The 10,361-nt window shown below is 42.9% G+C and overlaps 1 protein-coding gene across 3 annotated transcripts; it reads left to right on the top strand.

Annotated features, from left to right (window-relative positions):
- The first annotated feature begins 2,112 nt into the window (after positions 1-2,112).
- Positions 2,113-9,952, top strand: LOC123730715 (ribonuclease H2 subunit A). 3 transcript variants are annotated; one of them, XM_045707925.1, is made up of 9 exons: positions 2,113-2,214; positions 6,439-6,605; positions 6,725-6,796; positions 7,007-7,133; positions 7,325-7,412; positions 7,851-7,988; positions 8,286-8,373; positions 8,713-8,836; positions 9,106-9,952. In XM_045707925.1, exons 2-9 carry the CDS (start codon positions 6,479-6,481, stop codon positions 9,269-9,271), a joined length of 930 nt encoding a protein of 309 aa, XP_045563881.1. In that variant the 5' UTR covers positions 2,113-2,214; positions 6,439-6,478; the 3' UTR covers positions 9,272-9,952. The 3 variants fall into 3 exon arrangements, with proteins under 3 accessions (XP_045563881.1, XP_045563882.1, XP_045563884.1); XM_045707926.1 differs by having other exon boundaries at positions 2,213-2,287; XM_045707928.1 differs by lacking the exon at positions 2,113-2,214 and adding an exon at positions 2,280-2,414.
- The last annotated feature ends 409 nt before the right edge of the window (positions 9,953-10,361 follow it).

Genomic DNA, 10,361 nt, shown 5'->3' with positions numbered 1-10,361 from the left:
ATGGTTGGAATGGAGCAAATGGAATGGCATCAAGCCATGTGTTTGATGTATCTGATACCATTCCACTCTATTCCGCTCCAGCCATTACCACGAGCCCATCCTCCCTAATTAAGGTGCCACCAACCCCCTGTGACACACAAACACTAATGTACAGAGTGTACCGTGGGCACTCCCTCACGTAAGGTGGAAGAGAGGAGAAAGAGATGTCTGCCCTTGGTAAGGTGGAAGAGAGGAGAAAGAGATGTCTGCCCTTGGTACGGTGGAAGAGAGGAGAAAGAGATGTCTGCCCTTGGTAAGGTGGAAGAGAGGAGAAAGAGATGTCTGCCCTTGGTACGGTGGAAGAGAGGAGAAAGAGATGTCTGCCCTTGGTAAGGTGGAAGAGAGGAGAAAGAGATGTCTGCCCTTGGTAAGGTGGAAGAGAGGAGAAAGAGATGTCTGCCCTTGGTAAGGTGGAAGAGAGGAGAAAGAGATGTCTGCCCTTGGTACGGTGGAAGAGAGGAGAAAGAGATGTCTGCCCTTGGTACGGTGGAAGAGAGGTGAAAGAGATGTCTGCCCTTGGTACGGTGGAAGAGAGGAGAAAGAGAGTACGTCTGTGTCACGTAGACCGAGCCACTCAGCGACCTGATGAGGTGTGCTACTGCCCATTAGCTTGTTTTTTTACCTCCCTTGCTGAGTAGGGAAGTCATTTTCCCCCGCACGTGACCTGGGATTACGACATCACCTCAGCAGGTGCTCGTCTACATTACAGGGACCCGACAGCGAGGCCATCAAAAAGAGCAGCATCGCATTAGTGGAAACCAAGACTGTTCTCTGGGCAGGCCTGGTTGTAGCTAGACATGTTACATTTTAGCTAACCCTTTTCCTAATTATCTTAACAGGCCACGTTAATTGTCCTAACCTGCCACGTTAATTCTCCTAACCTGCTATGAAAAGTCACTTCTGCTAATCAAAACCAGCAGACCTGCCCTGAGAACAGTCTTGGTTTTCACTATTGCAATACAGCTCAAAAAGGGAGGGGGGAGAGGGTCCACTAGAGAGTGGACCTGACCCTCGAGAGGGGGAGAGGAGGGAGGGAGGAGGGAAGACGGTCCACTTAGTAGGGGTGTCACCCCCTCCAGCCCTCCTTCTTAGTTCCATACACACAGTGGTCAATTACAGAGGGATGGGGGGGTGGAACTAGAGAGATAACAGGAGGAAGAGAAAGACCACACACACACACACACACACACACACACACACACACACACACACACACACACACACACACACACCATCTAGTAGGATCAGAGAGGTCAACATGACTAACGACGCTAATGCTCCATGAGTACGTCCTCACGGTCACCACCGCTCTCTCTCACATACACACACACACACAGAACACTAGGCTGCTAGCCGTGTGCTAACCACTGCTAACTAATTAGCACCCATTGAGGGGGACTTGTCGTTCCGTTGGATGAAATTGGAACGTTCAAGTGGGAACAACAAATGAATGTAGGTTAATAAATGATATCAGTCATCATGGTGGTTGGTGTAATTAGGAGGGTTAATAGTTTGACATGTTGTACAATCAGACTGAAAAGAGACAAAACATGAAAAGAGACTTGAGAAGTGTGTTCTTTCAGAGATGACATCCTGTGACATGGTTATAACCACTAACATATCTGGACTGCAGGTAAATGAGGCTACATTAAATCTAGATGTCACCGTGTAATCTCAACAGCGGGGCCATCAAGAGGGAGGGGGAGGCGGGGGAGGAGGAGGGAACCACTTAGGGAAGGCCGTGTTTTTTGTTGTTGTACCATGTTAACTTTCGCTTGAATACCAACCTAAGTGATTCGGTCATGTGTACGTACCTACAATGTGAAATATTTGTTGTTCACAGGGGCCGACGTGTGAGAACACACACTAAGCATCTCGTTCAACAGAGTGACATTGTTGTTGTCACTAAATGTTCAAGTTTCAGGTTTTATTTGTCACATGCACAAGTAGGGAAATGCTTAATTAACATGCAAGCCCTTGAGTTAGACCAGTAAGGTGGAAGACTGTTGCTGCCATCCTCCGAGTGTAGAGGTACTGCACTAAAAGAATAGGCATACAACCCAGGGATACAGTAGATGGCACTACAAATCCCACGAAGCCCCGCATGAGGGTCACGTCAGAGATTCCGCGCCAAAATTGACTGACCACCAGACAGGAACATCAACAACACACGGGGTGAGTGGGAATTTTATGTGCTTATCTTTCCTTTTCACTTGCTAAACGGCGTGCATTATTCAACTCAACGCAAGTAAGAAACTAAAATGTTTCTAACATGCATTAAACAAACTGCTTAGCTAGACAGTTAGCCCTAGATCACGACTCTCAGTTCCATTACTAGTACACAAGTCATTTGACGAAGGCGTCTTCTGTATGGGGTGAAGTATATATTCAATAAACAAAAATATTGTTTTTTCAAGGTGTTTGAAGCTGGTGCATAAAACCGAAAGTAAAAAAACGAAACTCAAGCACGGGAAGCATAGAAATCGAGCACATAACAGGTCTACCGCTAATTTGACTTGCTTTAATGAAAGTGACAGATCTATAACTTACATTTCTATGTGAATCTGGGTTACCCAAAAAGTTGCACAATGACGCTTTTAAAGGTGCACTATCGCTCTGCCATTTCCTCGTTGCTAAAATGAATGGTTTGCATTGTTCGTTTGTGACAACATAAGCAAGTATAGTGCAGAGAATCAATGTACCTTCTAAACTGCTGTAAAATATATTTTCCATAACCAAAAATAATGTATTCAACTGTTTGAAGCAGGTGTTCAAAACCAAAAGTAAGATGCAAAAACGAAACTTAAGAACGGGAAGCATAGAAATAGCGCACATAGTCTAGTAAGCGACAGATCTGTTCAAACTTTCAATGAGTGACATCTCTAACTCACATTTCTGTGAATTTGGTCGGGTCGCCTAAAAAGTTACATATTGTAGTTTTAAGAGCCACGATGCTTGGTCTGAACATTAACATGCATCGCTTGAGGTACGGTTTTGGAATCATAAGGACTTTATCTTTCTTACCAGCGAGAAATAATTTTCAAAAAACGAAAGGTTGAATTGATACAAATTTTTATAGGGTTAATGTTCCCACAAGGCCATATCTCCATGTTACAGCGCTTGTTTATGGGACATTTATGGAAGACAGAGGCGACCACCTGGGTCAATTCGCTATCTAGCATGATGCAGAACCCCTGTGTGTAAGCGTAACTTGGGAAGTGTAGTTTCTTTGGATGGAGCCACCCATAGTTGTATGGATCTGTGCAAAACTGCTACAGTAAGTGTATATTTTTCTTTGAAAGATTCTGTATTGCTGATGAAAAATAAGGGTAGGGTGTCTGTCCACCCACGAGGTTTGGTGATGAAATGTCACTTATTTATGGTATAAAATACATTTTACCAAGACACATATGATTCTTCATGTTCTGAATCGTCCAGTGGGGTCTTTCTCTACCATACCATTATATCCAAAAAGTCAGATTTCGTAACCTAAACATCCGATAATAAGCACCGAGCTCTGTTAGAGCCGTGCAGATTTCTCGCAGCGATTTTAGAGGATTTACATGTTGTTGTGGTATTCTGCAAAGTTGTTTCCACTGGTCACAAAAAGCTAAATTTAACATGACACGAGCGGAATTAAATGTCAAAGTCTTTGAAAATAAAAAGCTTGCGGTGCTCCGTTGACATTTCAGAGATACGCTTGTTCTTGTGAAAAATCTTACAAAAATTGATTTTTGCATTAATATGAAAAGCGTTTACTAAAATATAAAAATAATGCATGTCTTAAAATCGATATCTATCTTACCTCTATATTGTTTTATGTCCCCCGGATTTGAGAAGGATGACTAGTTCAACGCTGACCCTGTCAGTTAGCCTTAATTCTCGCACAGCATCCAGCCTAGTTGACGCAGTGCGATTTCCATTGTTCTTTACCACTTTTTATCTCATGCCTCCATTGAATTATTCACCCTAATTTTGGACAAGGGTAAAAACTCCAATAACTTTTGAATGAATTATGATAGAGACATGAGGTTTGGACCATTGGTTTTCCTAGAGGTGAAATGATGCGTTTTTGATTAGACACCCTATTAAGGGCCATATATTTCGAAAGCTGTATCGCAAGCGCTGATTGACGTTTCTAAATGGTAAAACACAGCGTGGGGATTGTGTACTGAACAAAAATATAAACGCAACAGGCAACAATTTCAAAGATTTTACTGAAGTACAGTTCATATTAGGAAATCAGCCAATTGAAATAAATGTATTAGGCTCTAATCTATGGATTTCATATGACTGGGAATACAGATATAAATCTGTTGGTCACAGATACTTTAACAAAAGAGGTAGGGGCGTGGACCAGGAAACCAGTCACTATCTGGTGTGACCATTTGCCTCATGCAGCATAACACATCTCCTTTGCATAGATTTGATCCAGCTGTTGATTGTGGCCTGTGGAATGTTGTGCCACAAAGTTGCTGGATTTTGGCGGAACTGGAACACACTGTCATACACATCAATCCAGGTCATCCCAAACATGCTCAATGGGTGACATGTCTGGTGAGTGTGCAGGCCATGGAAGAACTGGGACATTTTCAGCTTTCGGTAATTGTGTACAGGTCCTTGTGACATGGGGCCGTGCATTATCATGCTGAAACATGAGGTGATGGTGGCTGATGAATGGCACGACAATGGGCACTCTGTGCATTCAAATTGGCATCAATAAAATGCAATTGTGTTTGTTGTCCATATCTTATGCATGTCCATACCATAACCCCACCATGGGGAACTCTTTTCATAACGTTGACATCAGAAAATCCCTCGCCCACACAACGCCATACACGTGGTCTGCAGTAGTGAGGCCGGTTGGATGTACTGCCAAATTCTCTAAAATGAGGATGGTAGAGAAATTAACATTCAATTCTCTGTCAACAGCTCTGGTGGATATTCCTGCAGTCAGCATGCCAATTGCACGCTCCCTCAACTTGAGACATCTGTGGCATTGTGTTGTGTGACAAAACTGCACATTTTAGAGTGGCCTTTTATTGTCCCCAGGACAAGGTGCACCTGTGCAATGATCATGCTGTTTAATCAGCTTCTTGGTATTGCACACCTGTCAGCTGGATGGATTATCTTGGCAAATGAGAAATGCTCACGAACAGGGATGTAAACAGAGAAATAAGCTTTTTGTGCGTATGGAACATTTCTGGGATCTTTTATTTCAGCTCATGAAACAGGGGACCAACACTTTACATGTTGCGTTTATGTTTTTTGTTGAGTATAGTTGACATGGGCCAGTCGTGGGCGAAGCTAACCGCTGAAAACTGTAAGGCAGAATGCCGCCTAGAGTTTGAGAGCTAGCTCTGGCCCATGCCGTCGTTCGGCTGCACTCTCACTATCACCCTGACTTCTTTTAGTGACTGGCTTAAATGTACTTTCGTAACTCACCAAAGTAAAGATGTTGGCGTGCTGGGTCACGGTTGTCATTTCTCCAAAATACTTTGCATACTGCCACAGACTAGCTTAAGTCCACGTGCATTGGATTTGCAGTACTACCGACACATGCACGTGTTACTTCTACTGTGAATGGTTCACAGGTCAGCTGTTTGTTCACCCTCACCCGCCCGGAGTTACTAATAAGCCATCCACAACCGCTTGACTATATGTGATAAAGTGAAAATTTGAGGCCCGCATCCGACCCAAACCCTCTATAGAAAATGTGGTGTAGGCTACAGAGACAGGGGAACAATTTTTTTTGTCAGGGGGTGCAAGTTTTTTTTTTTTAAGCCGATGTTTGTGCTTATAATTTCTGACATTTTTGTTGGCTATTTGTTTGTCAACTTGTCTGTAATTAGATACATGCAGCTTCTCTTCTGTCATTATATGATGCCCTAAAAGTAAACCCTTACTCACCAGAATAATATATCGATAGAATGAATGCTTCAATCTAGTTGACATCAGTACAGTTTTCTTTGTCATTTTTGCTTCTTTCACAGAGGAAAGACGTTTAGGGACCAGTGAGAGAATTTTATAACAACAACAAAACGGGGATGATTTTCTGTGCAACATTTCAAAATTATCCCAGTTTTATCAGTTGTAAGGATATCGAAAGCTGTGTCCACCTGACCCTAAACCTGCCCCTCCCTGCGGATATAACCATTATGAGTCAACCCACCCATCACTATTCTACTGTTATTTCTAGCTGGTTATATCTTGTAATTGCTTGCTTACAATTTGATTGCTATTTCATGTTTCAAAATGTCAACATAGCTACTCACCAAGACCCTTGAAATGTAAGTTACAGTTGTTTAGGCTACTTATCCTTTACAGTTGTTTACAGATCACTTGTTGTTTACAGTGTTCTTTCTCTGTACAGTTGTTTACAGCTCTTGTTGTTTACAGTTGATTACAGACTTCCAGAAACAGACAGTGGAAGGTCACCATGGATCTCGGTGAGTTTGAAGCAGACAACTCGGTGAGCTGTCGCCTGGCTTCAGCAATACCCGACGTCTGCAAGACAGAAGACTGCTGTTTGGGTATCGATGAAGCCGGCAGGGGGCCTGTACTGGGTGAGTGGGCCTCCTTTTCAAATGTCATGGATCACTTAGTAGATCACTGAATGTCTGTTATCTAGCTGCTTGGTCATCATTTGATGTTGCTTGCTAATATCGTGCATTCGCTCCACCAGGACCCATGGTCTACGGAATATGTTTCTGTCCCGTCGCCAAAAAGGAAGATCTGAAGGACTTAAAAGTGGCAGGTAAGTTCATGATTATGTTATTTAAAGATATACAATAACATTCAAGAGGAATCCGTTAAATAATGAATCCATATACGTGTTGTGAAGGATGCCTGTGTGGCTGTATTGTCTGTGTCTGTGTCTCTTGTGACAAACCTTTTGAGGATCAACAAAGTTGATTCATGCATCTGTTTGTTGTACAAAGATGAGTTACTGTGTCTCCCTTTCTAGACTCGAAGACATTGACAGAGGCACAGAGAGAGGATCTATTCCGCAAGCTGGACGAGGCCAAGAGCTTTGTAGGCTGGGCTCTTCAGATTCTCTCACCCAACACCATCTCTACCAGCATGCTGCAGAGGTATTTTAAACACACAGACAGGAAGACAGACAGGAAGACAGACAGGAAGACAGACAGGAAGACAGACAGACAGACAGACAGACAGACAGACAGACAGACAGACAGACAGACAGACAGACAGACAGACAGACAGACAGAGAGCGAACAACCGAACACACACAGATGATTCTAACCGTTCTGCTCTTTCACAGGTCAAAATACAACCTGAATGCTCTCTCTCATGACGCAGCCATTGGCCTGGTACAGTTCGCCCTGGACAGCGGAGTACAGCTCAAAGAGGTACGGTACAAAGCATCTTGGTTATTTTAAACCATACATACAAACACACCAATATCGTCAATACAACATAACAAACCCTCTAAATGTTCTTTCTGCCCTTCTCTTTTCTCTCGCTCTGTCTTTCTATATTCTATTTTATGTCTCCCTCCCTCGCTTTCTCCCTTTCTCTCTATCGTATTCACTACCCTTCCAGCTATATAGACATGTTCTTTTGACTCGTTATTAACTGTGTATTTATTCCTTTTGTCACTATTTCTGTTTTTGTTGTTTTATTGTGTATCTTTAACTGCATTGTTGGAAAAGGACCTGTAAGTAAGCATTTCCCTGTTGTTTACGAAGCATGTGACAAATGAAATGTAATTTGATTGACTTGACCAACCTTTTATTACTACCCTGTCCCTGTCCCTTATCCTCCCTCCCTCTCCCTGTGTGTGACAGGTGTTTGTGGACACGGTGGGTCCTGCAGAGAAGTACCAGGAGAAGCTGTCCCAGCGGTTCCCCGGGGTGGAAGTGACCGTACGACCCAAAGCTGACTCCCTCTTCCCCATAGTCAGTGCTGCCAGTATCTGTGCCAAGGTTATATGTCACGCTAATGCCAAACTCTTCCTTTTTAAATTAAAAAATATATATTTTTCTCTGTCTCCTGTACCTCGAGACCAGGGATCTGAAAGTACTGGAGTGAAGGGTTTTGTCCCAGATTAGTAGTCCTCTTCAGGAGCAGGCTGAGGTAGCCTGAGTGCCAGTTTGTTTGTGCTATCATGCCAACTTCTTGTCAACCCTTGACAGCGATTAAGTTGACAGGCGTACAAACAGACCTGGGACCAGGATAAGGAGGAGGATCACTGGCCTAAATGATCTCTGCTGCTCCCTCAGGTGGCCAGGGACCATTCAGTAAAAGACTGGAACTTTCCAGAAGCCCTAGGAGAGGTGGATGCAGACTACGGCTCCGGCTACCCCAACGGTCAGTAGGGAAACACGTTAGGGAAAATCTTCACCCATCACACACTCTTTAATGGCTTGGCAACACTGGAACAATATATGAAGTTCAGCATCTTGTATTGAATCCCAGTTTAGTCAAATTTGACAAAAAATGTTGTCCTTTAATGGTAGAATGTGTTTTAACACTAGAAGTGCAGAGACCATCGTTTAAATGTTGTATTATTCTGAAATTGTAAAAGTCATGGCTGGTAAAGGATGGAGGCCCATCTTTTGTGTTAAATAGACGTTTGTAGAAAGACAGTAGTGTTTTAGTGCTGTAATGGTAGAATTGACTTTTTTGTTTTTGTTGTGTGTCTTCCAGACCCGAAGACGAAGGCATGGCTGTTGAAAGAGCTTGACCCGGTGTTTGGCTACCCTCAGTTTGTCAGGTTCAGCTGGAGCACCACACAGACCCTGCTGGACAGCAAGGCTGTCACCGTACACTGGTGAGGAGAGATGGGCTAGGGGGACTGGGGTGGGATGAGGGTCTGCGTTGAAAGAGGGGGTACAGGTGAAGAAGGGTTTGGAGAGGGGCCAGGGAAGGGAGTGGTAGATGGTGAAAAGTACTCAGTGTTTACCCTATATTCTACTAATGTATTTTAGTACTATACAAGTGTTTCAGCTTTGTGAAAACGGAAGAGGCCATTGTAATGTGAGAGCTGTGTTTGTTTACATTCAGTAGAACAAGTTCACATAACTATTTGTGTGTAATCAGGGATGATGATGAGGAGGATGGGGAGAAGGCTGCAGCCCGTCAGAACAACACCTCCATGCTCTCCTACTTCAAGGCAGGCTCCAAGACCTCCGCCCAGCAGAGCAACACACACCAGACACACCGCTTCTTCACAGAGAGGAGACTGCAGAGCCTGGCCACACTCTGAGACAAGGAGAGGAATACACACACCCACTGAGACATGGTGCAGAACACACACACACACACACACACACACATATTCTGTTTGAAGTCTCTGTCCACTGTTTCCAGATGTATATGAAATGTGACCTATACTTAATTACAATATTACTGAAATAGTGTTCCTTCCAAAAAATGGGTATTAGGTGTGTTAAAAAGCAGCTTTTCTGTGTTGGAATGGTGTGGGTGTACCCCAACAGCAGAAGGGTGTGGTTGTATACTGGTCATAAAAAATATTCATGCGAGTAGACCGCCTACTTGCCAGCTCCTCCTCCTCAGGAGGCGGGTTTTCTGTGGGTTTTATTTTTCTCCAATTTATTATTTGGCCACAAATACGAGTATAGGACGAGTCAACAACATTATTTGTGTATGAGTTAACAGAATATTAACTTTAAAAAAAGTGACATTTTCACTGGACAGTTACTTAAAGATATGTAGAGGAACACACACATACTTAACTGCAGATGTAGAATACTAACGTTTTTTTAAGGCTGTGTGTATGACCACAAACCTTTCTATAGACCGTTTGCTGTGAAGACCACTGACTGAATGATCGATTGAAAAGGACTTGGAGCCCAACTTCATGAACTTTGTTGTCATTTGAATAATACTAATGTGAAATGAACAATAAATATATATTGTTTCTAAATAATTGTCTATTTCTTTCATAGAGTTCAGGAAAGGAAATGGTGTTTAGTTCAGGTATGTTTTTATTATTGCATTAGTGAATACTGCGGTTGGTAGGTAGTGCTCAACTTTCATATTCCCACACTGCCCCCATGTGGTGAAAAACATACACTTCAAGATATGTTTCATGTAAATCCTCTCCCGAACAATCTTGCTGTTGCCTTTATACGAGTTATACACCACAACGTTCCATAGGCACTGGAAATCACCTTCTACTTGAATAATTAGGAGTGTTCAGGAAGTCTTAAAGGTAATATGTTGTATAAGCATAAGTACAGCTCCTATTATGACTGCCTACTATTATTCTAATGCTTCATACTCAGTGACAGACTTAAGACAAGTAATACATAAGCCTACAGTTATCATGCAAA

This window comes from Salmo salar, chromosome ssa02 (assembly GCF_905237065.1).
Source record: "Salmo salar chromosome ssa02, Ssal_v3.1, whole genome shotgun sequence".
Taxonomy (NCBI): domain Eukaryota; kingdom Metazoa; phylum Chordata; class Actinopteri; order Salmoniformes; family Salmonidae; genus Salmo; species Salmo salar.
The sequence above is the reverse complement of the archived record's forward strand: the minus strand, read 5'-3'. Positions and strand labels throughout refer to the sequence as shown.

What these genes read in the sequence shown, in the direction of transcription:
- LOC123730715 (XM_045707925.1), top strand. Translation starts at nt 6,479, where the DNA reads ATGGATCTCGGTGAGTTTGAAGCAGACAACTCGGTGAGCTGTCGCCTG. An exon ending in TCTACCAGCATGCTGCAGAG is followed by an intron (nt 7,134 to 7,324) that starts GTATTTTAAACA and finishes GCTCTTTCACAG; the next exon opens with GTCAAAATACAACCTGAATG. An exon ending in CTGCCAGTATCTGTGCCAAG is followed by an intron (nt 7,989 to 8,285) that starts GTTATATGTCAC and finishes CTGCTCCCTCAG; the next exon opens with GTGGCCAGGGACCATTCAGT.